Below are 27,560 nucleotides of genomic sequence, written 5' to 3' on the forward strand. Positions count from 1 at the left end.
GTCTCCAACCCACACCTTCCCACTCAATTAAACAGGCTGCCCCGATCTCCCAGCCCACCTCTATGGTGGGGCGAGAATAAAATTCGGCCCTTGATTCTGTAACCCTTGCCTAACAAAAATCTATCCTCCTCAGTTTTAACATTTTTAGTTGACCCCACAGGTTCATTAGCTTTTTGGAGGAGAAAATGTGTGTAGAAAGGTTTCCTGATATCACCCCTGAACAGCCTAGCTCTAATTTTAAGAATAAGACTCAGGCTGCTGGCTCCGCCAGTCCGCCAGAGGAAATAATTTCTCCTGACACTCTCAAATTCTTTAATCTTAAACACCTCAATTAGATCAGTTCTTAATCTTCCATATTGGGAATGCAAGCCTTCAGAAGGAGAGTTTTGATCTTATTCTTGCTGTAGTTATATTTGTGTGCCTCATTTTCCAGGTGTTAATTACAATGCCAGGTGCCAGACTAACGTCTTTAACCATGCTGTACTAGTTGTAGGGTATGGAGTTCAAGCAGGATTGAAGTACTATATTGTTAAAAACAGATATGTCGACTTAATTCTTTCCCCACCTCCACCCGGGAGTTGGCTGGCTGGGGGAGGGGTTGTGTGGGAAATCGGGTGACATAGCCTGTCACCTCTCCACCTCTGCTGGAATTTTAACAGCGACGGGGGTAAGTGTTAGCTGGCCCGCTTGCCCAAGGCCAATTAACGGCCACATGAGGGCCACCTTCCGCTGCCACTGGGATGCTACCTGTGGAGGCCTGGCTGCAAGCTGGGGGTGCCCTCCTATTCAGGCATCTTGTGCCATCCTGGCCCACCCTCTAATGGTGCTTACTTTTCCCACTCGTTTCCCCCCCCTCACCACATCAGCCTCGCCAGATCACAGACCCCCACCCCCTCGACAGACCGGGGAATTTAGGAGAAGCCTCTTTACCCAAGAGAGTTGAGAATATGGAACTCGCTACAACGGGGAATAGTTGAGGTGAAAAGCACTGCTGCATTTAAGGGGAAGCTGGATAAGCACTTGAGGGAGCAAGGAATATATTAGGTTGTTGTAGTTAGATGAAGCGGATTGAGGAGCGTGTGGAGCATCAATGCCAGCATAGGCATATTGGGCTGAATGGTCTGTTTGTGTGCCATGAAGTCAATGCGATCCAATGTAATTATTTCACCCAGGGTTGCCAGCTGTGTTCCAGCAGGAAGTCATGAATTTTCCAAAAGTGGAAATTCACCTGGAAAGAAAATATTCCTAGTCTGTGATAGGAAAGGTTGAATCTTTATTTTCAGTTCTTACATCCTTTAATTAATTCCTTTCTGTTTGTATTTTAATTCCAGTTGGGGACAAAAATGGGGCCAATCTGGCTACATCTTGTTGGCCGGGGGAAGAACAGCTGTGGAATTGCAAGTTTCCCCATGTATGCTCTGGCCTAGGGCTTCAAGAGATCAAAGTGTAACTTCACTAACAAGAAATTCCTTTAGGAATTTATAGAAAATGTTTAGTGATGGCACACCTTGAGTTAAACTGTAAGAGAGATCCTGACAGTTTACCCAGAGCTCAGCTCCAGCCCTTTAACCTTTTAAAGACTTCACCACCTCTAACTGGTATTCACAGTTTCAAAATAAAAAGTTCCAGTCGGAAGTTTTAGAGTAGAGATCCACAAGCTCCTTTATCCAGCCCCCAGGTTTCTTCGTCCATTCTCCAAACTCCATTATTCATTCCCATACTCCTTTATCCAATCCGAGCTCCTTTATCCTCCCCTTGAGATTCTATATCCAGCCCCCAAGCTCCTTTATCCAGATTGAGCTCCTTCATTCATTCCCCTGAGCTCGTTTATCCAGATGGATCTACTTTATACATCTCCCAAGCTCCTATGTTCATCTCCTGAGGCCCCTCAGCCATCCCCTGAGCTCCTTTGTCCAGACACTGCTCCCTTAGTCAGACCAAGTTCTGCACTTGGTTAAAAACTGTTAACTCTCTCACAACTCCAGTTCTGATGAAAGACTGCCGAGCTGAAATGTTTACCACCACAGGTACTGTCTGACTTGTTGAGTTTCTATTTTTATTTTAAATTTGCAGCAGGTACTGTATTTAGCTTTTGTTCTAGTCTGATATTAAGCTTGGTCCTTTTTATAAAACATTGTAGAACTGTAGTCACAAGGATGTGTATCAATCAAACTCTCGAATGTTTATAGATTGAGTCTATTGGCATTGTCTACATATTTGGTGTTTCAACTACAGGTCAGTCAGATTTGTTCACATACAGAACATAGAAACAGGAGGAGGCCACACAGCCTCTCGAGCCTGTTCCACCTTTCAGTGAGATCGTGGCTGATGTGTCTTTTCATCCTATTCACTTGCTTTGCCTCCATATCCCTTAACACCCTTGGTTAACAACTATAGGACAGTTACAGTCCCAGTCTGACAATCACAGTACACGATATATGTTACATGGTTGTTACTTGTCATGTCCAAGAGCTACTGCCAGGTCCTCTCGGGGAGTGTGAACGTGTCTTCAGCCCTTGTGTATGAACTGCTTAAGCTGAGAATGGCAATGCCCATTTTGCTTGACGCTTGCCTGACGCTTCTTGCCTTAACTCCAAGATGAGGAGTTTAGCTCCTCAAATGGAGTGGCCTGTTTCTTTAAGACCACTGCTCAGCTGTTTCATTTAAGGGATCCAAGTAAACACATAGGGCAGAATTTTCTATTAGGTGGGCGACAGCGATCGTCAGGCCCAGCGGCAGCCACCGATCACGATTTCACGCTGTCTGACCAATTAGCAGCCAGTCAGCATGAAACACATGCTGAAAGGGGTGGAGGGTTGGGAGGAGGGCGAGGGCTGATGTCTACCTGGGCGGTGGTGGGGAGCACACAATGAAAGCTCTATGAAGGCAGAGAGCTGCCTCAGGCAGCTGAAGAATTTTAAACCAATCAATAAAGATTTGAAGCTACAGAAAGTATGTCCACGCATCAGATTCACTCACATGAAAATTTAGGTGATGAAAATTTTTTCAAAGCATTTTAATCTTTTTTTGAATTAATCATGGAAACCTCATCCTGCCCACAGATGAGGTTTCCTCTAAAATGCAAAGGCCGCCTGGTCAATTCATCCACCCGTCAACCATAACGTTAGACAGGCAATGAAAAATTGCCTTTTTAATGGCCTCAATAGGCCTCTTAATTGTCGGCGGGCGGCTGCTAACTCCCGCGCGCACCTGCCAACCGAAATATCACGCAATGACATCAGGACACTTGCCCAAAGTCGTCACATGCTATTTCATGCCCTAGCATGTTGGGTGCGTGCCCGCACGCCAAGTGGAAAATACTGCCCATAATTTATTATGTGAGTCTGTTTACTATTGATGCTCATTATGCTTGATTGGGCAAGCCGCATGAGAACCTAGCCCTGCCCACATAACTGGCCACACCCCGATTGAGTTAATCGCCATTATGAACTTGTGCCAATTAAGCCTCTTAAAAGGTGCCTAGATACTGACTACACCAATGTAACTAATAATTGTTCTGTATGGCTTTTAAAAGTCATTTTCAGATATTTAAAATTGGGATGCTCATGGGTGGAGGACTAGAAACTGATTAAAAATGGTCATTTTTTGAGACAAAATCACTTCAGTAGTTTTTTTATTCATTCGGGATGTGGGCAACAATGGCTAGGCCAGCATTTATTGCCCATCCCTAATTGCCCTTGAGAAGGTGGTGGTGAGCTGCCTTCTTGAACCGCTGCAGTCCATGTGGTGTAGGTAAACCCGCAGTGCTGTTAGAGAGGGAGTTTTGGATTTTGACCCAGCGACAGTGAAAGAACAGCGGTATATTTCCAAGTCAGGATGGTGAGTGTCTTGGAGGGAAACTTCCAGGTGATGATGTTCCCATGCATCTGCTGCCCTTGTCTTTCATGGTGGCAGTTGCTGTAAGATGCTCCCTAAGGACCATTGGTATGTTCGCGCAGTGCGTCTTGTAGGTGATACACACTGCTGCTATTATGCTTTGGTGGTGGAATGAATGTTTGTGGATGGGGTGCCAATCAAGGATACTTTGTCCTGGATAGTGTCAAGCTTCTTGTGTGTTGTGGGAGCTACACTCATACAGGCAAGTGGAGAATATTCCATCACACTCCTGACTTGTGCCATGTAGATGGTGGACAGGCTTTGGGGAGTCAGGAGGTGAGTTACTCATCGCAGGATTCCTAGCCTCTGACTTGCTCTTGTAACCACAGAATTTATATGGTTAGCCCAGTTCAGTTTCTGGTCAATGGTAACCCACATGATGTTGATAGTGGGGGATTCAGTGATGGTAATGCCATTGAATGTCATGAGGCAACGGTTAGATTCTCTCTTGTTGGAGATTATCATTGCCTGCACTTGTGCAATGTTACTTGTTATTTGACAGCCCAAGCCTGGTGGAAGGGAAATATCATTTTTTTCTAATATTATGTGGGATAATGAAGGTGGCTTGTGGGTGCTGTGTGTGTTTATGTGTGCGTATGTGTGTGTGTGTGTGTGTGTGTGTGTGTGTGTGTGTGTGTGTGTGTGTGTGTGTGTGTGTGTGACTAATTTAATTAAAATGAAGACTGTCAGACTGCAATGTTTAAATCATCAAAGGGGTTAGGTGAAAGCAGGCATTTTGAAATGGAAATGGACGAGATAACATTTGAATTTGTAGACAAATTGGGAGCTTATTTAATTTTCAAAGGGGAATTAGAAGGTGACAAGGAAAATGGTGGCATCTTGCAAGAGTTCATAGGTAAACAAGCAGTGGGGATATCATGTTTTATTGATCTAAAAGCAAAGGCAAGATGGAAACATGAACAATCTTATATTTGGAAGAGTTTGAGTTTCAAAGTGAGTTTAAAACAATGGATTTAAAGTTAAAAGAGGGAAAATATATTTAAGGAAAGATTGAAAGCTGTATGTGAATGGCCATGTGAGATCTTGAAAAGTGGACTATGCAAAAACAGACTTATGAAAAAACAGCCTCTAGCCACCCCAGAGAAGTGCTTGTTTGTTCCAGAAAGCAAGGTATTGTTAAAAGCCTTGGAGTTCCATTGTTGAGTGAGAGGGAAGCTCTCCTTTGTAGCAACAATGGTGCCTTGAAGTAATATTACAGGATGTTTTATAGATTAAGAATCTATTAGTGCTGTTGCCTGAAAAGGGTGTTTATTTGAGAGCATAGCTAAGTAGAAATCTTTTGGGAAATGTTGTAAGACTAAATTTAACTGTATAACTAATCTTGTGTGTATAAGTTTACTTTTCTTTTGTTAATAAATATTTTAATATAATATTTAAAATGTCCAAAAGTGCTAGCGACCTCTTCTGACTTCAGTGCACAGACCTTCTCATAATACAAATACAAATTGCAACTCATTGTGATAGTTTGGCCAAATTTCCCGTTGGGTTTTGGTCAGCCAGACAATTACCTCCTGCCATATCATAACACTGGATATTGTCCAGGTCTTACTGAATTTCGGCACGGACTGTTTCAGCATCTGAGGAGTTGCAAATGGTGCTGAACATTATGCAATCATTAGTGAACATCCCCACTTCTGAGCTTATAATGGAAGGAAGGTCATTGATGAAGCAGTTGAAGATGGTTAGGCCTTGGGCACTACCCTGAGGAACTCCTGCAGTGATGAAATGAATCACATTAATCAAATCGCACTAGGTTGCCACAGTTAAACATAAAAAGGAATATTGTTATAATGAAGATTTTTTGTTAAAAACAATTATGTTTTTAAACTCTGCCCAATTGTGCTGCTTCCTGGCAGATCCTGCATTCAGAAATATGAAAATAGTTTTGAGCACTTCTGAAAACTAGCACAAGTTTCAGCTCAATGTTGTGGCCAGATTGCTGATCGCATCCAAGGTTGTTGGTCAAAGAGTTTAATATTCCCAATTAATAACATTCAGAACAAGAGGAGGCCATTCAGCACCATGAGCTTACTTGGATATTCAATTAGATCACAATTGATCTGTGACTCCATTTACTTCCCTTGATTCCATAGTCCTTGATCCCCTTATCGAACAAAAAATTATGAGTATCACTTCTTCAAGCTCCAATTGACCCCCCAGTATCCACACCATTTCCCGAGGAGAGAATTGTAGACTTCTGTTCTCCTTTGTGTGAAAAAGTTCTTCCTGATTTCACTCCTATATAATCCTACTCTAATTTTAAAATTACCCCACTCCCCACCACCATCCCCACTCCCTTCTTGATTCACCCACCAGAAGAAATAATTTCTTTATATTTACTTTCTCAGATTGTTTTAACATTAAATACACCTCAATCAGACCTCCCCATAATTTTCTAAATTCAAGGGAATGCAAGCTAAATTTATGCAACTCTCCTTATAATGTAATCCTCTAATCCCCAATATATTTCTGTTGAATCTGTGCTGTACTTCCTCCATGGCCAATATATCTTCCCTGAATCTCATAGCAGAGGATCTTCTGGGGAAGAGTGATCATAATATTGCAGAAGTTCATATTGAGCTTGAAAGTGATGTGGTTAAGAATAACAATAGATCTTATATTAAAACAAATCCAATTATGTAAGCATAAGCAACAATTTTGCTTAGGTAGATTTGGAAATTAGATGAAAAGATATGGGGGTAAATAAGCAATAACAATCACTTAAAGAAATAAATCATAATTCTTAGTTAATATGCATTCCTTTGATGAACAAAAACTTAATTGGAAAAATGGTACAACCATGACTAACTAGAGAATTTAAGGATAGTATTATATTAACAGAAGAGTTTTACAATGCTGTCAAAAAGAGCAGTAAGCTTGAAGGTTGGAATGGTTTTAAAAATCAACAAAGGATGGCTAAGAAATTGATAAAGAGGGAGAAAATATGACAAGAAAGTAAACTAGCAAGAACTACAAAAGCACACTATAAGAGTTTCTATGTTTGTGTATAAAGAAAGAGATTACCAAAAGTAAAAGTGGGTCCCTTAGAGTCAGAGGCAAGAATAAGTATCATGGGGAATAAGGAAGTGGAAGCGACGCTAAACATTTTTTTAAAACGGCTTTCATAGCAAAATCCAAAATAATCATAAATAGTGAGTAACTAAAGACGCAATGACAGTGAATAGCTTCAAGTCATTGATATTAATTTTAAAAATGTACTGGAGAAATTATTGAGACTGAAAGCAGCTAATCACCTGGAACTGATAGGCTGCACTCTAGGATTTTAAAAGAGGTGGCTGCAAAGATAATGGATTAGAAGTTTCATTCTTCTAGAATTCTCTGGATTCTGAAATAATCTCAGCAGATTTGATGCTAGCAAATGTAGCCATGTTGTTCAATAATGGAAGAAGAGAGAAAACAGGGCCAATTCTTCAGGGGAAAAGCTAGAATCTATTGTTGGGAATGTGGTAATAGAGAACCAGAGAAAAATCATATCGTGATTAAGCAGAGTCAACATGATTTTATGAAAGGGAAATCATGTTTGACAAATCAATTAGAGTTTTTTGAGCGAGTAACTGACAGGGTAGATAAGGGAGGACCAGTGGATGTAAAATAGTTTTGAATTTTCAGAAGACATTCAATGAGGAGACACAGGAGAGGTGACTCAAGGTTAGAGCTCATGGGTTTGGGAGTAATATATTAGCACAGATTGAAGATTGGTTAATGGATAGAAAATAAAGAGAAAGTTTAAACAGTTCATTGCCAGTTTGGCAAGTTGTACCTAGAGGAGTATCACAAAGATCAAAGCTAGGGCTTCAGCTATTTACAATCTATATTAATGGCTTCAAGGAGGAGACTGAGTAAAATATATTCAAGTTTGTTAACAATAAAAAAAATAGGTGGGAAGGTCAGAAGCTGCAAAGTATTATAGACCAGTTAATTAATTGGGCATGAAGGTAGCAGATGGAGTAGTGTAAAATTATCCACATTTTTAGGAGAAATAGAAAGGCAGATTATTTTTAACAAGTGAGAGACTAGTAAATATTGGTATTCAGGGGGTTTTGGGTTTCTTGTACATGAATTGCAGAAAGTTCTCAATCAGGAGTAGCAAGCAATTAAGAAAGCAAATGGTATGTTCACATTGTAGCAGTGCAACACAACATGATGCTGGATGTCCACCTTATCTCCATAAGGACAATGCAGCTTTCACTCCTACCAATACCAGGACTGGTAGATTGGTGAGGATAAGGTGAAGTAACTTTCCCCTTTGTGTTGGTTTTCTCACCACCAGCTACAGGTCCAATCAGGCAGCTATTTGCTTTGGCCAGCATTGTCTGAGCCATTCTTGGTGATTGGCATTGAAGTCCTCCACCCAGATTACACTCTGTGTCCTTTCCACCCTGAGTGCTTCTTCCAAGTTTCAACATGAGGTAGCGCTGATTCATCAGCTGAAGGGAGACAGTAGATAGTTGTAGTGACTGAAGGTATAGCCTCTCCTGCTGACTATCAGGGGGCATTTGATGTTCGTGGCGGCTCCAACCAATGACCCCTAAGAGAGGGCAATCCAGCAGGTGAGGCTTCCTGACGAAGGTCCTGACCAAGCATGTAGCACCTGAAAAGCTGTCTGTAATAAAGTTTATCTATTTCTTGTTGAAACCTGTCCACTCTATCAAGTCATTACATTTGGCAACTAGGGTAAAATAGCTCGGATGCTGCACCTCACCAGGTTACCATGAGTACATCGAATCTTAAGACAGGTAAAAGACTACTCACCAGTCATGCCACTCTTCAGCAGAATCGATCCTTATGAAGTGACTATGGAAGACTGGAGTCAGTGTCTAGAGCACCTTGGTTTTTATTTCATAGTGAACGAAATTACCAAGGAGGAAAGGCAGAAAGCCATCCTTTTGAGTGTATGTAGCAGAAAGGCATACACAATCTCAGTCGCAAACTGACAGCCCTGAACACGCCCAATTCTAAATCCTATTATGAATTAGTGGACCTCGTGAAAATGCACTTCCAGCCGAAGCCACCCATAACAATGCAACATTTTAAATTTAATTCCAGAGTTAGGGCCCCGGGAGAGTCCTTCACAACCTATGTAGCGAACCTGAACGCTGCGACTTTGGGGACACATTAAATGATTTGCTGCGGGACCGATTAGTTTGTGGGGTTCAGGATGATACCATTCAGCACCGCTTACTCACCGAGGTTGATATCGAACTGAAGCATGTCCCAGAAATCTCCCTCACCACGGAAAATGCTGCAAGAGACTCACAGGCTTTGCAACACATACAACATGGCGCCGTTCTTCATGTGGAGCAGGAACTGACTGCCAGGCGTGGAGCGAAAACCAGACTCACAGCATCGAAACGGAATGTCCGCTGTGAGAAATATGAAAAGGCCGAGTGGAAACACTTCCAAGTGACTTCAAGATTAAACTGTTACAGATGTGGAGGTGGCCACGGACCAGACACCTGTAAATTCAAGGAGGCAGAATGTCGTTACTGCCATAAGAAAGGTCACATAGTGAGGCAATGCAAGGCAAAGTTGAAACAGCTGATAAAGCAGCAAACCAACATGATTGAATTAAAAAATACAGCAGAACCTGAAGCTGCCAACATCGACATTTATTCCCTGTATAACGTAATCACTGTAAATACCGAACCCATCACTGTCACAATCCAAGTTAATGAGAAGCCACTAATCATGGAGGTGGATACAGGTGCCACGAATACAGTGGTGGTGGAGCACACTTTCAAATACCTTAATGAAGGTAGACAGCCAATAAACCTGGAGCAGACAAATGCTAAATTAAAGACATACACTGGGAAATCTATTCAGATAAAGGGCATCGCCACAGGATTGGATGCAATCCATATTGTCTTATAGGCCCAGGCACCCGTGATAATAATGAAAGGAGATGGACCTGGTCTTTTATGCCAAGACTGGTTACAGAAGACCAAGCTTGACAGGTCTGAGATATTTCACCTGGAAACAGGAGGAGTTCCTGAACTGCTAAGGAAATACGGCAGTGTATTCTGGGATGAATTAGGGAAGTTAAAAGGCATGCAGGCCAAGATATATGTGGATCCTCAGGCGACAGCAAGCTTCGTTAAGGCCAGACCTGTGCCTTATGCGTTGAAGGGGAAGCTGGATGCAGATCTGTGCTGGTTAGAAAAGCTGTAGATAGACTTCTTTGACTTCACAGGAGCCTTTGGCACTGTCAACCACAAAGGCTTATCCTCCTCCATTTCGGCTGCCCCCAAATGTTTGTCACCATCCTCTACCTGCTCCACAATGACATGCGAGCCGTGATCCTGACCAATGGATCCACCACAGACCCAATCCATGTTCGGACAGGTGATGAGCAAGGCTGTGTCGTCACACCAACGCTCTTCTCAATCTTTCTTGCTGCAATGCTCCATCTCACCCTCAGCAAGCTGCCCGCTGGAGTGAAGCTAAACTTCAGAACAAGTATGAAATTGTTCGACCTCTGCTGCCTGCAGGCCAGATCCAAGGTTGTCCCATCCCCTGTCATTGAGCTACAGTGTGGAGATGATGCTTGAGTCTGTTCACACTCAGAGGCCGAGCTCCAAACCATTGTCAACACCTTCACTGAGGTGTACGAGAGCATGGGCCTTACACTAAACATCTGTGAGACAAAGGTCCTCTACCAGCCTGCCCCCTCCACACCGCACTCCCCTCACCCCCACACACACACACACCGCCCCACCCCCCCACCCCAACCCAGTTATCAAAATCCATGACGAGAACTTGGAAGCCTGTTGTCAACAAGAGCAAACATCAACGACAAGGTTCAACACTGCCTTCAGTGTGCCAGCACAGCCTTTGGCCACATGAGGAAGAGAGTGTTTGAAGACCAGGACCTCAAACCTGGCACTAGGCTTATGGTCTACAGAGCAGTAGTGATAGCCACCCTCCTAAAGACTCAGAGATGTGGACTATGTACAGCAGGCACCTCAAAGCTCTGGAGAAGTACCACCAGTGCTGCCTCCGCAAGATCCTGCAAATCCATTGGCAGGATAGGCGCACCAACCTCGGTGTTCTTGCTCAGGCCAACATCCCCAGCATCGCAGCATTGACCACGCTTGACCAGCCCCACCACATCGTCTGCATGCCTGGCACGAGACTCCTGAAACAAGTGCTCTACTCAGAGCTTTGATAGGGCAAGTGAGCCCCAGGAGGGCAGAGGAAACGTTTCAAGGTCATCCTCAAAGCCTCCTTGAAAAAATGAAACATCCCCACCAACATCTGGAAATCCTTGGCCTAAGACCGCCCAAAGCGGAGGGAAGGCAGCTAGGAAGGAGCTGAACACCTCGAGTCTCATCGCCAAGAGTTAGCTGAAGCCAAGCGTCGACAGTGGAAGGACCGTGTGGTAGCCCAGGCACCCCACCCACCCCCTGCCACCGCCTGCCCCACCTGTGACAGAGGCTGTAGGTTGCACTAATTTTTAGTGCGGAAGCAAGCCATCCTCGATCATGAGGGACTGACTAAGATGATGACCACTGTGCTGCCACCACTGGTGGGTCTCTCCTGCCAGTGGAATGGTGGTGGAGCAGTCTGGGACACTGTAAGGTATGAGTCAGTGAGTATGACTATGTCAGACTATTGCTTGATTAGTATGTGGGGCAGCTCTCCCAACTTTCACACAAGCCTTCAGATGCTAGTGAGGAGGACTTTCTTGGGTCATCTGGGCATGTGTGTGCCTCTGTCATTTCCGGTGCCTAGGCCAATGTCAGTGCTGTACCCAGTTTTATTCTTATTCAATTTCTATGTAGCGGTTTGATACAACTGAGTGGCTTGCTAGGCCATTTCTGAGGGCAGTTAAGTGTCAACCACATTGCTGTGAGCCTGGAGTTACATGTAGGCCAGGCCAGGTAAGGATGGCAGATTTCCTTCCTTGGTGGGTGTGAGGGGAGCTGGTGGGATAGTGGCAATGTCACTCAGCTAGTCATCCATAGGCCCAAGCTAATGTTATGGAGACATGAGTTCAAATCGCAGCTGGCAGAATTTACATTCAATTAATAAATCTGGAATGAAAAGTTTCAGTAATGGTGACCATGAGTTGATTGGTGTAAAAACCCATCTAGCTCACTGATGCCCTTTAGGGAAGGAAATCTGCTGTCCTTATCTGGTTTGACCAGCATGTGACTCCAAACCTACAGCAATGCAGTTGACTCTTAACTGCCAATTTAAATGGTCTAGGAAGCCACACAGTTCAAGGGCAATTCATTTTTTTGGCAATAAATACTGGCCTTTCCAATGACACTAACACCCCATGAAAGAATAAAGAGAAAGTGAAGCAAATGGATTTTTAATTACAACACTATTACTGATACAGGCTTTTTATTCCAGATTTATTAATTTATTGAATTGTAAATTTTCCACCTGCCATAATGGGATTTGAACTCATGTCTTCAATCTTTAGTTGTCTGGATTCTTCATCCAGTACCATAACTCCATGCTATCAATGTAAAATAACATATATTAATATAATTACAATCGACACAGTTCAGAGAAAGATTTTGACACATTTCATGAAGAAAAATGCATAAAAAGTGTGTGGAATATTCTGCAGCGTTTATTGATAATTATATTTTGGTGAAATGCTCCACCTCTACATTCCTGCTCCTTTGATGAAAGCCCATAAGAATTATTGTGTTTGTAAGCACATTGTCACCAGAAGCAGCTTTAACTTCAGAGCTGTTAGTGCAGAAAGTTTAATCTCTCAGTTGGACCACAAGCGTGCAGAAACGGTTGGACTCCAATCACTGGAGATACCATTGTCAACAAAGTCCTTTGCTGCAACTTTCACAAAGTATAGAGCTCTAGATCGCAGGCCACTGAGGGTATAGCTGGTTTGGTCACTGATCTCAATCTGTGGGACGGAAAAGAAAGAAGAAGCCACAAGTTATCCAAAGCCTAAAGGTAACATTACAACTGAGAATAATATTAACAGACAACTGAGAGAAATCTCAGATCACCTCGCAGCTTCATGAACACAGATCAATCTAAGAATTCTGATCAATCTGTCATCCACATTTATGAGGAGTCACTCCAGTGATCAGAGGTCCAGCCCTAATGTCACATCCTTAAGTATAGATTTAATAATTCCCAGGCTAGCCACAAGTTTTCCATTAGACTTCAATGAATTCAATTGAGAAGTCAGTAGAGAAATGTGTTTTCTCAAACTGGATACATAAATTCCAGTATATTTACTTTGTTCCACAATCTTTGAGTTGCTGACACTTCTGGGTTATATCTTAATAAATCATATGTACACCCAGCAATCTGTGTGATTCTATCTGTTGGCTAATGGAAGTCACCCGACCGGATTCTGAGATGACAATCACTCAGGAAAAATCTTTTTCCTAATTGGGATGAAAATCTGACAAAAACAAATTTACTGCACATTACAATAATCGAATTACAGACATGAGAATGACAATGAGTTCCACTGTGTTACACTCCTCCCATTGCAGCAATAAAGAGAATAAAGGTTTTCAATGTATGTGAGAGAAGAATTGTCTTTGTATATTGCTAATATTGCCTTGCACGCAGAGGGTCTCTGTGCCAACATGACTCCTGTAATGTTTACTTACCTGGATCACTAAAAGACTCCTGTCTGCCTTATCCTGTGAGTGGAACTTGTTCTTGGTCAGTGAAAATGAAAGGGTTTGGCGAGAATCCATGATAAGGTGGATCATGGTCTGGAACAGGCTCTTAAGGACCAAATGACTCATTCCTCAAATTATTCTTTCATAACTATGATAACATTTCTTTTGGGGAAATATCATATGTTCATTCCTGGAGACTTTGGGCTGAATTCTCCCACAGGCTTCAGGACCCCAACATCAGGGCCAAATGGGGTCCACAAATGCTGATAGCAAGGCCAGCGGGTCAATCTTCCAGGAGGTGATCTCCAAAATGGCTGTCTTCATGCTCACCATCCTACTAAGGGCAGAGGGCATGCTCCCAACATTGCAGGTCCAATCAGAGGGCTGGCATCTCTGGAGCCTTGGCAGCCCCACCAGGGGAGGTGGGTATTGGTGAGGCAGGTCAGATGCTGTGAGGGCATCACAACATGCAGGTTCCCTTGCTGGCCTGCACAGAACATAGAAGATAAAGACTGCCTTGGAGCCGATTGGCTGCTCCTGGAAAGGTAAAGAGTAGATTGTGAAGTGGAGATAAATGAAGGGGAGAATACTGAGGCAGGGAGAGATTTTAAACATTTACAAAATGATGATCGGGATCAATTTTCAGCTTTTCCTCCTGAGCAGTGATCTGGTGGAGGACATTGCCCATTCTTTATAGAACCTGTTGAATTTTCCTCCCATGGAAATGAATAGGATGTCAGTCAGTCGGGCTGTCCAACAGGGAAGCAGTGCCAAACTACTGCATGAAGGTGCTGAAGGGATAAGCTTCACATACACAGAATTTACAACACAGAAAAAGGCCATTCGGCCAACCATTCAGTGTTAGTCCCGATGCTCAACACAAGCCTCCTTCCAGCTTCTGATTCTATCTATTCCTTTTTCCCTCAAGTACATAGCTAATGTTGCATTACACTTTTATGCTACTTGCTTCAACGGCTCCCTGTGGTTCCATATTCTAACCATTCTCTGGATAAAGAAGCTTCTCCTGAATTCCTTTCTGAATTCACTTATTTATATTTATAGGCCCTAATTTTGAAAACCTCCTAGGTGGAAGCATCTTCCCTTTGCCTGCCCAAGTCCTTTTATAGTCTTAAGCACCTTTATCAGGGCACCACTCAGTCTTCTCTTCCTAGAGAAAAGAGCCCACAGTCTGTCCAGTCTTTTCTAAAAGTTAGAAGCTTTCATTTCTGGTATCATCCCAGCAACTCTATTTATTCCTCTAACGGTAACAAGAGAAGTTGTCCTTACCATTCTGTGTCTAGTTGATCCATCCGGCCAGTAATTTATTCTGTACTTCAACAAAAATAAACTGGGATCAGGCCACGTGACAGGTGGTTTCCACTGTAGCAATAACTTCTTTGGTTGGTTGGGTATTGGAGAAACACTGACATCTGTCGGTGGATCTGGCTTGACTACAGGTGAAAGTCACAGTTAGAATTCCTATCAAAAACCAGGTGCTTTGATTTAACATGTAACAATATTAAACTTAGATACTATGAGTTGCTTTTGCTGCTTTGGTTAGCGTTCCACTTTTTTTGCAGTAGTTAATTATATTGGTTTCTACACATTAGCCTACAAATTAATAATTCATTCATGGCTTGGAATTCCATGGGTAGCATATCAGATAGGTTTAAATAATCAGGTCTATCTATTTTAGTGCAGTGTAGAATAAGGAGAGACCTGAGACAGATATAGAAAATAATGCAAAGGATGGGTTGTATGCCTATCAATAGATTATTTCAGCGTGATGATTGGGGAGGATGAGGGAAGTTGTACTTAAAGTACAAAAGGATGGGAATAGGTTGGATATTTCCACTGTAACGATAACTTTTTTGGTTGGTTGGGTATTGGAGAAACACTGACATCTGACCGGTGGATCTGACTTGACTAAAGGTGAAAATCACAGCTAGAATTCCTGTCAAAAACCAGATACTTTGAGTTAGCATGTAACAATATTAAATTTAGATAATTTTTTTCCCATAGAGTCGTGAGTTCAGGAATGCTTTCCCAACTTAAGGGTTGTGTGCTGAGTCTCTGTACTTCTCAAAAGGGACAACAACCACTTCTTAGCTGGGGCAGAGATTATTTCATGTAGAAAGAGTTAATGCGAATATGGATTGGTAACATAAACTTTCATCAAGTCAAAAGGCCATGAGCCTGGCCCAGTAGCATGCCCAGCACTGGAAGCAATGTGGATGCTGTTTTGTGAGCCCATTAGAAGAACTGGATGATAGCAAAACACACAGGGGAGGCAGTGGTGTAGTGGAAATGGAATACTCCCCATGTGCCTGGATGAGTGCAGCTCCAACAACAATCAAGAAGCATGACACCATCCAGGACAAAGCAGCCCACTTGATTGGCACCACATCCAGGAACATTCACTCCCTCCACCACCAATGCACAGTGGCAGCCATGCAGGCACATAGGCACACCACCACCTGCAAGTTCCCCTCCAAGCCACTCACCATCCTGACTTGGAAATATATTCCTTCACTGTTACAAGGTCAAAATCCTGGAACTCCCTCCCTAACAGCACTGTGAGTGTACCTACACCACAGGGACTGCAGTGGTTCAAGAAGGCAGCTCAGTGCCGTCTTCTGAAGGGCAATTAAGTATAGGCAATAAATACTGGCCTAGCCAACGGTGCCCACATCCCATGGAAGAATAATTTTTAAAAAGTCAGGATGGCATTGGAGAGCAATATCACACCAGTGCAAAGGGGATGATTTTTAGAGGGCAAAGCAGAACCAGAGGCTGAATTTTTCTGGTGGTGGGCAGGCTCGGCAGGAGCGCGTGGGGGCCGTCACGGAGCAGATTGGCACCCCGTCACTATTTTACACAAGCGGGCCAATTAAGGCCTGCCCAACGTAAGACACGAGCCATAGCTCTCAACACTACCTGTGCGGGCAGGGGGAAGAGGGAGAGTTGGGGCCAGCGCTCTTTCACACATGCACATGAAAGAGCGCTTCAATCTCCCTGAGGCACGGAAAATATTTAAATAAATGATTTTAAAATTTATTTAAACATGTCCCCTCATGTGACTGTGTCATGAGATGAGACATTTGTTTATATTTATGAAAAATGTTTTATTTAATTAATAAAAATGCAAAGGCCATTTGACCTTTTTGCCTGCCCGTCAACATTAAGGTTGGATGTACAATGTTAGCAATCATATTAATTACTTCCTTAATGACCTTAATAGGCCTCTTACATATTGGCGGGCGCACAGCCGACTCTGGCGCCTGCCTGCTGAACGAAACATCACAACTCAGCACGATGACATAGGGACGCACACCCAACATCATCACGTGTCATTTTACGCACTGGCATGTTGGACCCGTCCCCACACGCCGACTGAAAAATCCTGCCTCAGGTTTACAGTGCAACTGGCCAGGCTATAAATCTGTTTAATCATTTAAAATGCCCAAACCTTCCAATGTCGACATTACTATCCCTGAATTTAATGAGCACAGTTACCAATACACGTGCAGTGTCGGCCGAGGCTCAGCAGGTTGTGATTTTACAATCCCACTCCACGGGTTAAGCCAATAATCTAGGCTGATACTCCTGGTGTAGTACTGAGGGAGTGCTGCACTGTCAGTAGTGCAGTCTTTCAGGTGAGATATTAGACTTATTAGACTTGGGCCACATGTGGGCTCCCAAACGAACATATAAGTTCCCATGACACTATTCAATGAAATGTTGAGGGGTTCTCCTGGTTTTCCATTATGGCGGAAAGTCCACTTCAGGTGTGTAATGAACGTGTGTGCCCCACTCATCTTATTGGCTTCTTAGCCTGATAAATGGCTACAGTGTGTTCTGATCCAGAAAGTTAGGTGTTGAAGGATAGTACTGGAGCTAATCTTTATACGCTTTTATCAGGATTTATTTACAGAGATACACATTACAAACATGACTCTCCTAACACAACAACCATAGTTTCAGTTTCTTTCTATTCATTGGAGCACAATTGAATCCCTTAATTCCCACCAGTGGCATGCAATTAAATATAATTAACATAACTTTATCAAATCTCTGGGTCAGAAACTACAGGACTACACTATTGAAGCTCACGTTCTACCATTTAAAATAAACCCACGTAATAGTTTTTTTTGAAACAGCACATGGGAATTTTAATATAATGTGTCGATTATCTCGGTTGCGTAGCTCGTTTCAAGATAGAGGGCACAGGTCACGAGATAGGTCGCAGGTTGAAATATAAATGAAGACATAGATCAAGACATGCACACACTTTTGATTTATACTGCAATGGACAAATAGTGCCACTTACTTATCTTCTCCACAATGAATTGGCTAATAGTGGATCTGAATCCCAGTGAGTTTGTAGCTGTCACCTTCACTGTGTAGGGAGTCTTTGAAAAGAGTTTGATGTCCTCAATTGTGCAGTTGCCCTGCAGTGTCTCTTCATCTGAGCACCATTCAGCATCTTCAATTCCATATCTTTCAAAAGTACAGAACTATTATTGTTAAGTCAATAAGACACAAAAAGAGATCCAAAGCTATTGCTATTGTTAAAATGGGCATTCACTGAATCAAAAAGATATAATTACATGACCGCAGGATTAGTCCTTTGTTCTTGAAACTACCAACAGGAGTTACAAGACCAAAAGAGCCCTCCTCTCATCATCATGGAATCTCACACCCAATTGTAAGAACATTATAGTCATGAAACCAAGGGGCTCGCAGGTTAAAACTCATTATTCCTGCAGAGTTGTCAACAGACCCATCTCACACTTGGGATTATCCAGGTCCATTTCAAAAGGGGACGATTGAGGGGACAATGGACATCATTTATATTTTGATAAGCTTACCCCTCTGGCAGAATCAGAGGGTCTGCCCTGACAATGGCTTCCCAACACAAGAACCTCAACTTGGATGGTAACTCTTCCAAAAGCTAATGGCTGGGACATTATCAGTCCTGAAACCAAACCAGTCCCAGACAATAGATAAACATCCCTTTTGACATCACTGTTGAAAAAGAAGATCACATCACTCGAGTGACCATTTTGAAATCCCTATATTCCTTTAAAAACTGAGAAACCCTTAGAGTGCTCTAACACCAACTGGAAAGAATTCCAGCAGCTCCTGGCTGAGCAAGCAGCCGACAACCAACTCTCAATTCCTTGAAGCCTGTTTGATTTAAAAGTCTTTGATCATCACCTGCCAAGCAATCTAAGCACAGATACTCCATTATGCCGCAAGGGCAGTTGTTTCAAGGATTTTCATGTTGTTGTCTTCAACCAGAACACATCTGGATGGAACCCCAACACAAAAGAAACATCCACTGGACTTTCACTTCTTGGACTTTGGAAATCACTTGAATTAATATTCATTTCTGTGGTTCTTTTACTGCTGTTGCCCATATTTGTAAATCTTCCACTTTTCTATTCCCCTTTCCTATATGTGTGAGTTTGCAAATGCTCCCCCCACCCCTCCCCCTTCACTGGGTTTGAAATTAATAAATTAGCCTTCTGAATTAATCATAACGCGAGTTTGCTGTGAGTGATTATTAAATTGGATCACACAAACTGAGGGATTAGGGAATCAAGCCACAGCACACTTTAAAAATAATTCAAAAGCACACAAAAATCACTTACAGGGGGCTGGGAGAGAGTAAAGAAGTTCAGTTCCTCCCTCTCCCACCCTAACATTGTTGTTTGAATGAGATCTTACTCGTAAAGGCCAGAAGCTGAATTATTGTTGTTGCCTTAGGTCTGGATTTCACAATGACTCAAACTAAACATTTTTATTTCCTGGGCATTATCACCTTGGCTCACTAAAGAGGAATCTCTTCCCTTTGAGACAGGAGGATGTGGGTTCAGGTTTCATTCCAGAACTTTAAGCGTGCCAGGCCCAGTGGCAGGTTTTTGGCCTTAATAGGCTCAGTGGGGATAGAAACTCTGGTACCCCCTGCTCAGAACTGTGAACATCTGAGCACCCTCCCCACCAAACATGGCTCATGATGTTAGAGGGATTTCCACCAATACAAACAAAACCAGAAATATCAACACACTGCTTATTAATTTGGCACTATAAACATTCCTAACGTCTTTCTCTGGGAGCTGAGTCTGTAACTGTAATGAGTACAGGCTTATTGCAGGAATATAAATGAGACAGAAAGGGTCCCCCCCACCCCCCCAGCTCTCCTGCTATGTATTCCAGGGAGACCATTTACACCTCTAGCACAGAGGCATCGAGCGCAAGGCAGTAGAATGGGCCGCTCCCTGACCCCCCCCACCAGTCAGAGGAGATCCTGATGGCAGGTCAAAGAGACTATGGTGAGGGTCAGCAGGACCTCTCCAAGGGTTTACATGAAATCAGGACTTTCTGCCTGCTGATCCCAAGTCTCAGCAGTTCCATGGAAGGCTCCGAGCTCAAATTACCCACTCCTCCCAGCAGGGCTAGGCCCATCTCAGGTGCAGATCTGCATCAGGAAGAGAAGCTGAAACTTGTCAAGAAGGAAAAGCCCATTCAGCTCAGAAAACATCCCTGTAACCCAACTCACTCACTGCAGAATCCAACCCTAATTACCCCTATTATCCATCTCATTCCAAATACTGATCAGTCTTTGAGTAAAAATACTCTTCCTGATAACTATTTTTTTAACTTTCCAATCATTTGAATGTTTACCCTCTGGTCATATTATATTGGCTTAATTTGAAGTAATTTATAAGATTTGCTTTCCTGGACAATTCAATATTAATGATATCCCTCCTCCCATCATCTTCATTTCTCTGCCTGATGCAGGTCCATGGTGATTTGTTGCTATGGGTTGGGCAAGGGGAACAGGCCCCGAGTTTGCCTCAGCTGGAATGTGATTGAATCCTGCACTTACAGCATTGATCTGATGCATGCGCTAGCCAGCCGAGCTAACCAACCAACCGAGCTGTCTAACCAGCTGAGCTAACCAGCCAACCGAGCTGTCTAGCCAGCTGAGCTGACCAGCCAACTGAGCTGTCTAACCAGCTGAGCTAACCAGCCAACCGAGCTGTCTAGCCAGCTGAGCTGACCAGCCAACCGAGCTGTCTAGCCAGCCGAGCTAACCAGCCAACTGAGCTGACTAGCCAGACGAGCTAAACAGACAACCAAGCTAACCAGCCAGCCGAGCTAACCAGTCAACCGAGCGAACCAGCCCCTGCTGCCCATGAGCCACCTTCTTTCCAAATTCTAAAGCTTGACCTTCACTGATCTTTCCTCATAACTTGCCTTTTTTACACTTGAGGTCAGTCTTGTTGCTCTTCTTTGCAGCCACTCCAGGGTTAGTGTATAGCTTTGTATATTGATTAATGGGATTGAACACAGTATTCCGAGTTGTTCTGACTGGTCTATTGTGCAGCCCCGGCATACACCATAGTAGATTTCTGATTGGCTTTATTTTACCTCAAGATGGGAAATTAATCTTATTGGCCCCTCTCATCCCACCACCCGCCCCCCCCCCCACCCCCAACCCACCGACCACTGCCCTCATAGCCCTATTTTTACCTTTTTTTCTTGACTTCTCTACTACAACCTTCTCATAAAAGATATACTCCTCACCCTGTGGCAAAGATTCATGTTCCAACAATGTTCTGTGTTTCTCCTTAATGTCTCTCTTCTTGATCAGTGTCAATTTGGAATTGATGATCCCTCGTCATTGACTCCCCATTCAGAGGAAACACTCTCCCCCATACCTACCCATTTACTGGAATTTCCTTACCTGTATGTGACATTGATCCTTGTGGGAAGGTAGTTTTGGTTTTCCAGTTTCCAGGAGCAGACAACATTCAGTGGATATCGCACTGACCAACAAGTGACCTGAGGCTTTCCTGGTGGATCTGTAATATGGAAATGACATTGTATAAATGCAAGACTTCAGATGCAGAGTGGCAGTGACTCCCAGTACCTCTTCTCTGCATTCAGTAAATCAGAATCAGTAATGTACTGGGGGTGGGGTGGGGGTAGGGGCAGGAATTAGGTTATGTTAACCTAACTCGCCAGGCAGAAAATGCACTGGACTGGGTGCAACACTGGTTTTCCACCTCTCCCAATAGGAGATAAATTGGGTGGAGTGTAAAACCAGTGCTTCTCCCAATCCCATCAGTTCCTTGACAGATGTGTTAGGTTAAAATTGTCCCTCCGTAATGGGTATTACCTTCACTATAACTCCTTTTCTAATTTTGGGTATCATGCTGAGAGACATCAGAGTTGGTACCTAGAATCAGTGTCACAATCTTCCAGGCTGTGTATAACATAGCCAGATATAGAATGAAGCCCCCTCTAGTTACCTGTAATTGGGTGTAGAATTGAAGCAATTGTTTCCATATCCTGACTCTCATTAAGATTGGCAGGCTTGTCCACATTCATTGAACTATGGGTTGTTAGTTACCATCAGCCTCAATTGTCACAGACTAGGATTCAAGTTTTCTCTCTCAGCCAGAAGAAGGAAGCCTTCACCCCTCCAGGTTGTGGATTTAAACCCAGGCCCAGCAGGCAAAACCACACTAATGTAGTGATGTATTTTGAGGAGGAGAAGGCCTTGGGCCTGTCAAATCAGCCCAGCCAGCGATCACTCCTCATACTCGTGAAATACTCTCCGAGATTAAGTTTAATAACTTCAATGCCCATTCCCTTTCTGAAGCTCCTCAAACTTTCCCATTCAATCACCGGCAAACTTATTTTGTTGCACATGCTCTTTGCTCTTTTATCGGAGAAATCCTGCTCTAATTACCCATTTTATTTGCCTTATTGTGAACCTGACATTGTGGAAAAATGTATCTGCTCCTGGAAATCGACATGGTATGATCCCAGAAAGCAGGGATTGCAGCCATTGGGAATGACTGCCAGTGTCCTTAAAAGTCAGTCGGGAGCCCATCCACAAAAAAGCCATTTGCCCCTCAGCCATTTTGCTCTTGCCAGAGCATTAATTGGCTCAGGGTGAGCAGCCGCTCCCATCTGGGGGGCAAGCCCCACCTTAGAGCATTTCCAGCCAATCAATTGCCCAGCAGCTCTGTAGTCCCAGCAGTGCCAGGTTCAAGCTGGCAGGCCCCAGCAAAGGCAGTAAGGGAGGTTGGGGGGGCTAGGTTTGAGAGGTCAAGTGGGCAAGGTTAAAGGGGGATATGACCGGGGGGAGGATGCCTCTGATGGGTGCAAGGGGCCCCTCCAAAGGAGGTGCTGCCCCTCTTGCCCAACACTAGCTCACCCAAGAAAATCTGCCAGGCTACCTGTCTGGCCTGGGCACTCCCCTCCCCCCATGCCATGGGTATAATAGCAGCAGGGTGGGGTGGGATAGGCACTTAAGTAGTTATTAATTGGCCCAGGTGAAGGGTTCTCAAAATTCCCACATTTTTCATATTCTCAACAAAGGTATGACTTTTGGACTTTTATGGCAGAGGACCCAACTGCTGAGTTAAGTGTAGAGCCCTGTAGACAGGAAGGCCTGGGACTGGACATGCCCGGGCTTGTTGAGTGCAGTGTGGATTGTTGCCTGGAACCAGACAACAAGAGGAGACAGAAAACGCATTCTTCCCTTTAAAACAATCAACACAGAGAAAGACTTCATCTGACACGAAGCTAAAGCCCATCAAAATCTTGCATAAATAATCGCTACTAACAACTAAGGCAGGAGGGCAGCAATCAATGCAATTATGCGAACCTATCAATACTCCACATATACAAAGGCTTTCAGTTCAAGACTAGTTATGGAGACAGGAAGACAACGATAAACATCATATGAGCCCATTAAAACCAACGAGATAACACTCACCTGAAGAAGCCCCCCAAAATCAGACAAAGAACTAACCTTGATTTGGATTGAGATAAGAAATGTGAAAAACAATATAACTGGGCCACGAAGGGAAGGGAGGGTGAGCAATTTTAGAGTGGTTGAAGCAGAGTTTAAGGAGGGAGAAGTAGCTGAGCCAAGCGGAGGAAGGATATCTGGAGGTTTGCAGGCCCGCAGGCAACATCACGGCGAGGGGCATGGGGTGGCAGGCTCAACCGAAGACAACAAGGCCGCAACCGCAGCCCTCCATGAAGATCGACCACCCACAACCGCGCCCTCTACCCAACAGAAGAACCTTCGCAGATTCCACAGACCAGGACCACATGGGGACGGCAGGCCCCAGAGGACACAAAGAGCATACCCCAAAACTGCAACCGGCTTACCTGACTGGATTTCGAACTGTCAAGGAACCCTGGTCGGTAAGCATGATCCCCGACCTCTCCTAGTTCAATTTAATTAGGTTTTGGGGGTGGGACAAGGGTAAGGGGATTAGTAGCGTGATTTTCCCTCATTATACTGTGTGTTCCCCATTCTTAACTAAGTATACTTTGTAGGTCTGTATAATCTCAGTGTAATCCTAACGTTATAAGTTCATTTGTGACTTCAATAAACCCAGTTTTTTTTTCTTGCACCGAAACCAGTTGTCTGCTGCACTTTGTCACAACCCCCAAATAAGTGCAAGGTCTAGAACCCAGGGAGTGGGAGCAATTCGGGCCGCTCAGAAGTCAGAGGTGAAGCTGACACACATGCCACTACCCCCTACACATTAGACAGGGGCCACACAATGCCTCCACTATCCCTCGTAAAATGGGAGACAGGTCAGGTACAGGTGGGAAGGCAGCGGACAAGACACGCTCTGTATTTTACAAGCTCCCCTCCCCCACCCCACACCCCCCACCCCGGGTGATTGTAAAATCCAGCCCAATGTCTCTCTCCCAGTCCCCTACTTTATTCGGAGGCTACTTCACAATTTCAAAAATAATTCTTCAACAGCAACAACCGCACCAACATTCATTTAAGTAGTGCCTTTAATGTAGTAAACCATCCCAAGGCCACACAAGTGCCACTCAACAATCATCCCCAGCAAGAGAGAATCCAACTATCGCCCCCTTGACATTCAATGGCATTACCATCACTGATTCCTCCACTATCAACATGCTGGGCATTACCATTGACCAGAAGCTTAACTGGACTTGCTGTATAAATACTATAGCTACAATAGCAGATCAGAGGCCAGAAATTCTGAGACGAGTAACTCAACTCCTGACTCCCCAAAGTCTGTCCACCATCTACAAGGCACAAGTCAGGAGTGTGATGGAATACTCTCCACCTGCTTGAATGAGAGCAGTTCTTACAACACGGAAGAAGCTGGACATCATCCAGGGCAAAGCAGTCTGCTTGATTGGCACTGCATGCACCACCTTCAACATTCAATCCCTGCATCACTGACACACAGAAGCAGCACTGTGTACCATCTACAACATGCAGTGCAGCAACTCACCAAGGCTCCTTCACCAGTACCTTCTAAACCCGTGACCTATCCGCCTAGAAGGACAAGGGCAGCAAACACATGGGGACATTACCACTTGCAAGCTCCCCTCTAAACACTCACCATCCTGACTTGGAAATATATTGCCATTCCTTCACTGTGACTGGGTCAACCCCCTCCCTAATAGCACTGTGGGTGTACCTACACCACATGGACTGCAGCAGTTCAAGAAGGCAGCTCACCACCACCCTCTCAAGGGCAATTAAGGATGGGCAATAAATGCTGACCTGGCCAGCGATGCCCTCATCCCATTAACAAATAAAAAAAAGGTGCTTCACAGGAGCGTAACAAACAGAATTGTCACCGAAGCACAGGAGATATAAGGACAGGTTACCAAAGAACAGGTAACTTTTAACTAGTATCTTAAACGAGAAGAGAGAGGTCGTGAGGGGTAAGAGGCTTATGGAAGGAATTCCAGAGACTAGGGTCTGATTTTTCATCCTCAAGGCAGGTAGGGAGAGTCAAAAAATTCCAAGGGCAGCCTGCCCACCTCAGGAGAAAGTGCCTATCAAAACAGGATCTTCATTGCTGGGGGCGGGTGCGTGCCGGAGTTGAGCCAGCTGTCCCAGGAAGAAGTCCGGAGCAGCCACAGGGGCTGCGCAGTGCGGAGGCAGGCTGTTTAAAAGGCCCACCTCAGTGCCTTGGGTCTTTGTCCCAGTGAACACAAATGTCCTCCAGCACTCACACCCCCTTCACCATCCAAATACTCCCCATGCCCCATCCATGCCACTTCATGCCCCCCACTCACACCCTATGTCAGGTTATGCCACCTATGCCAGGCTCTGCCCTTCCACCCAACCCCTCAGGCCCCTCATGCTTCCTATGCTAAGCTCTGGCTCTTCCATGCCCATTGACCCACTGTACACTTAATAGAACCAATGAACACCACTGTGTAAAGTGGGCTCTGTAAACAAATAAGCTTGAAAAAATGAAATCCATCGATAAATTTCTCCTATGATAAAAGTCTGGATGGGAAGCTAATAAAAGTGTCAATTACCCCAGGTCCTTTGAAGTTTCAAAAGCCACAAGCCACAAACACTTGAAACCACTTGACTTATGTCAAGAAACATAGTGAAACTGACCTCAGAAATCAGAGATCCTGAGCTGAGTTGAACCTGAGTTTTCTCTGGGAAGCGGGTGTTCCATTACTCTAATAGCTGCTTGGACTCTTTTGGCTCCCATATCCCTGCCAGCAGGTCTGTTGTGGATGGGAGGGGGCAAGCTGCCATTGCTTCCCTACTTAGGACTCCAACTAAAATTGCAGTCAGGTCCCAATGACAATGGATGGGTGTAAATCGAGCGACTGATCTTTTAAAGCAAGATCCTGAACAGGGGTCAAAGCGAATGTTAATTGCTAAGATTTTCACAATCTGGGAAACTCTGCCAATGAATGACATCAAGTGACAATATGATTAATTGAATTAGCTTTAAACCTACAGCCTAAAACCAACGAGATTGTGCTGTAAGCTTTGCCTGACTCCGGATTGTGACAGCTGTACTGCCCTTCCTGGGATTTACTGATACTGAAAATAGTGAGGCTTGTTCCAGTTAGTTCCATGTCTCTGGTCCTCATGATTTCTGAGTCATTCAGCCTCCATTCAGCCACTCCATTATCTGCATTTTTACATATGAGTGTGATGTTGCTCCCGATCTGATCATACTGTGTGATAACACCTGAAATACAAGCATAAAACACTTCAAATTCAATGAAACTCAGCAATTCATATCCTTTTGATGGAAATACTTATCACAATCACTCCTGCTGGCTCACTCATTGCATGGTATGTTATTAGGCTATATAGACTCATACCCAGTTATTGGGCTGTAGTGAGTTAGTTGAGAGCAGCTTGGGAGTAATGGAAGACAATGGTGTAGTGGTAATGTCATGAGGCTATTAACCTAGCTGTACAGGTCAATTCTGTGGGTGGATGGGTTCAAATCCCACCATGGCAAGTGGTGGATTTAATAAGTATGGGATAAAAGCTGTTTGCAGTAATAATGCCCATGTGACTATGATCATTTTTGTCGTTTAAAAACCCATCTGGTTCACAAATGTCCTTTAGGGAAGGAAATCTGCCATCCTTACCTGGTCTGGCCTACATGTGACTCCACATCAACAGCAGTGTGGTTGACTCTTAACTGCCCTCTGAAATCACCTCGTAAGCCACTCAGTTCAAGGATAATTAGGGATGGGTAACAAGTGCTGGCCTTGCCACTGATGCCCATGTCCCATGAAAGAATAAAGGAACAAAATCCCCATGTGAGGGATATAATAGATCAGCCAGTGCTCCCAATGATCACTATCCTCTGGAGGTTGGCAAGCATGGTGACATCAGAATAAGGGAGGGTAAGGGCATGCTGTGATGCATTCTATGGTAGAATAGCTTACCTACTTTCAGCATCTAGACTTAAACATGGGAAATTTACATGCAACTGAGGCACACTAGATGCCAGTGGCCTTGGCCACATCAGAGGAGAAAAAAATTGAAATGTATTATTTTATAATTATTAATCTGGCCCATGTTTCTTATTCTGTTTAAAACTATTGCCATTAATAAGTTGCAGAATTCTTGGTCCTGATGTCTGTAATGTTTGTCTAATATTTCAAACATGCAGGTATAAATGAATGATA

General features: G+C 43.9%; 2 protein-coding genes across 2 annotated transcripts in view; one reads left to right on the plus strand and one right to left on the minus strand.

The window, feature by feature from the left end:
• LOC121287565 (cathepsin L2-like) overlaps positions 1–9,890 on the plus strand; it is a 121,328-nt gene extending 111,438 nt beyond the window's left edge. The window contains 4 exon segments of the mRNA XM_041205495.1: positions 434–536; positions 1,329–1,446; positions 8,992–9,397; positions 9,811–9,890. Coding sequence (XP_041061429.1) covers positions 434–536; positions 1,329–1,446; positions 8,992–9,397; positions 9,811–9,890 — 707 coding nt within the window.
• Positions 9,891–12,576: 2,686 nt separating this feature from the next.
• Positions 12,577–27,330, minus strand: LOC121287566 (ciliary neurotrophic factor receptor subunit alpha-like). Its single transcript, XM_041205496.1, has 6 exons — positions 27,318–27,330; positions 26,366–26,602; positions 21,316–21,433; positions 17,890–18,059; positions 14,847–15,010; positions 12,577–12,820 (listed from the first exon to the last, which is right to left on the minus strand). The coding sequence occupies exons 1-6, from the start codon at positions 27,328–27,330 to the stop codon at positions 12,671–12,673; spliced, it is 852 nt and encodes a 283-aa protein (XP_041061430.1). The 3' UTR covers positions 12,577–12,670.
• Positions 27,331–27,560: the final 230 nt, after the last annotated feature.

This window comes from Carcharodon carcharias, chromosome 14, assembly GCF_017639515.1.
Source record: "Carcharodon carcharias isolate sCarCar2 chromosome 14, sCarCar2.pri, whole genome shotgun sequence".
Taxonomy (NCBI): Eukaryota; Metazoa; Chordata; class Chondrichthyes; order Lamniformes; family Lamnidae; genus Carcharodon; species Carcharodon carcharias.

Coding starts and splice junctions, on each gene's coding strand:
- LOC121287566 (XM_041205496.1), bottom strand. Junction 15,011..17,889: donor ATTCATTGTGGAGAAGATAA/GTAAGTGGCACT, acceptor TTTCACCTGTAG/TCAAGCCAGATCCACCGACA. Junction 12,821..14,846: donor GATCAACTAGACACAGAATG/GTAAGGACAACT, acceptor TCCGTCCCACAG/ATTGAGATCAGTGACCAAAC.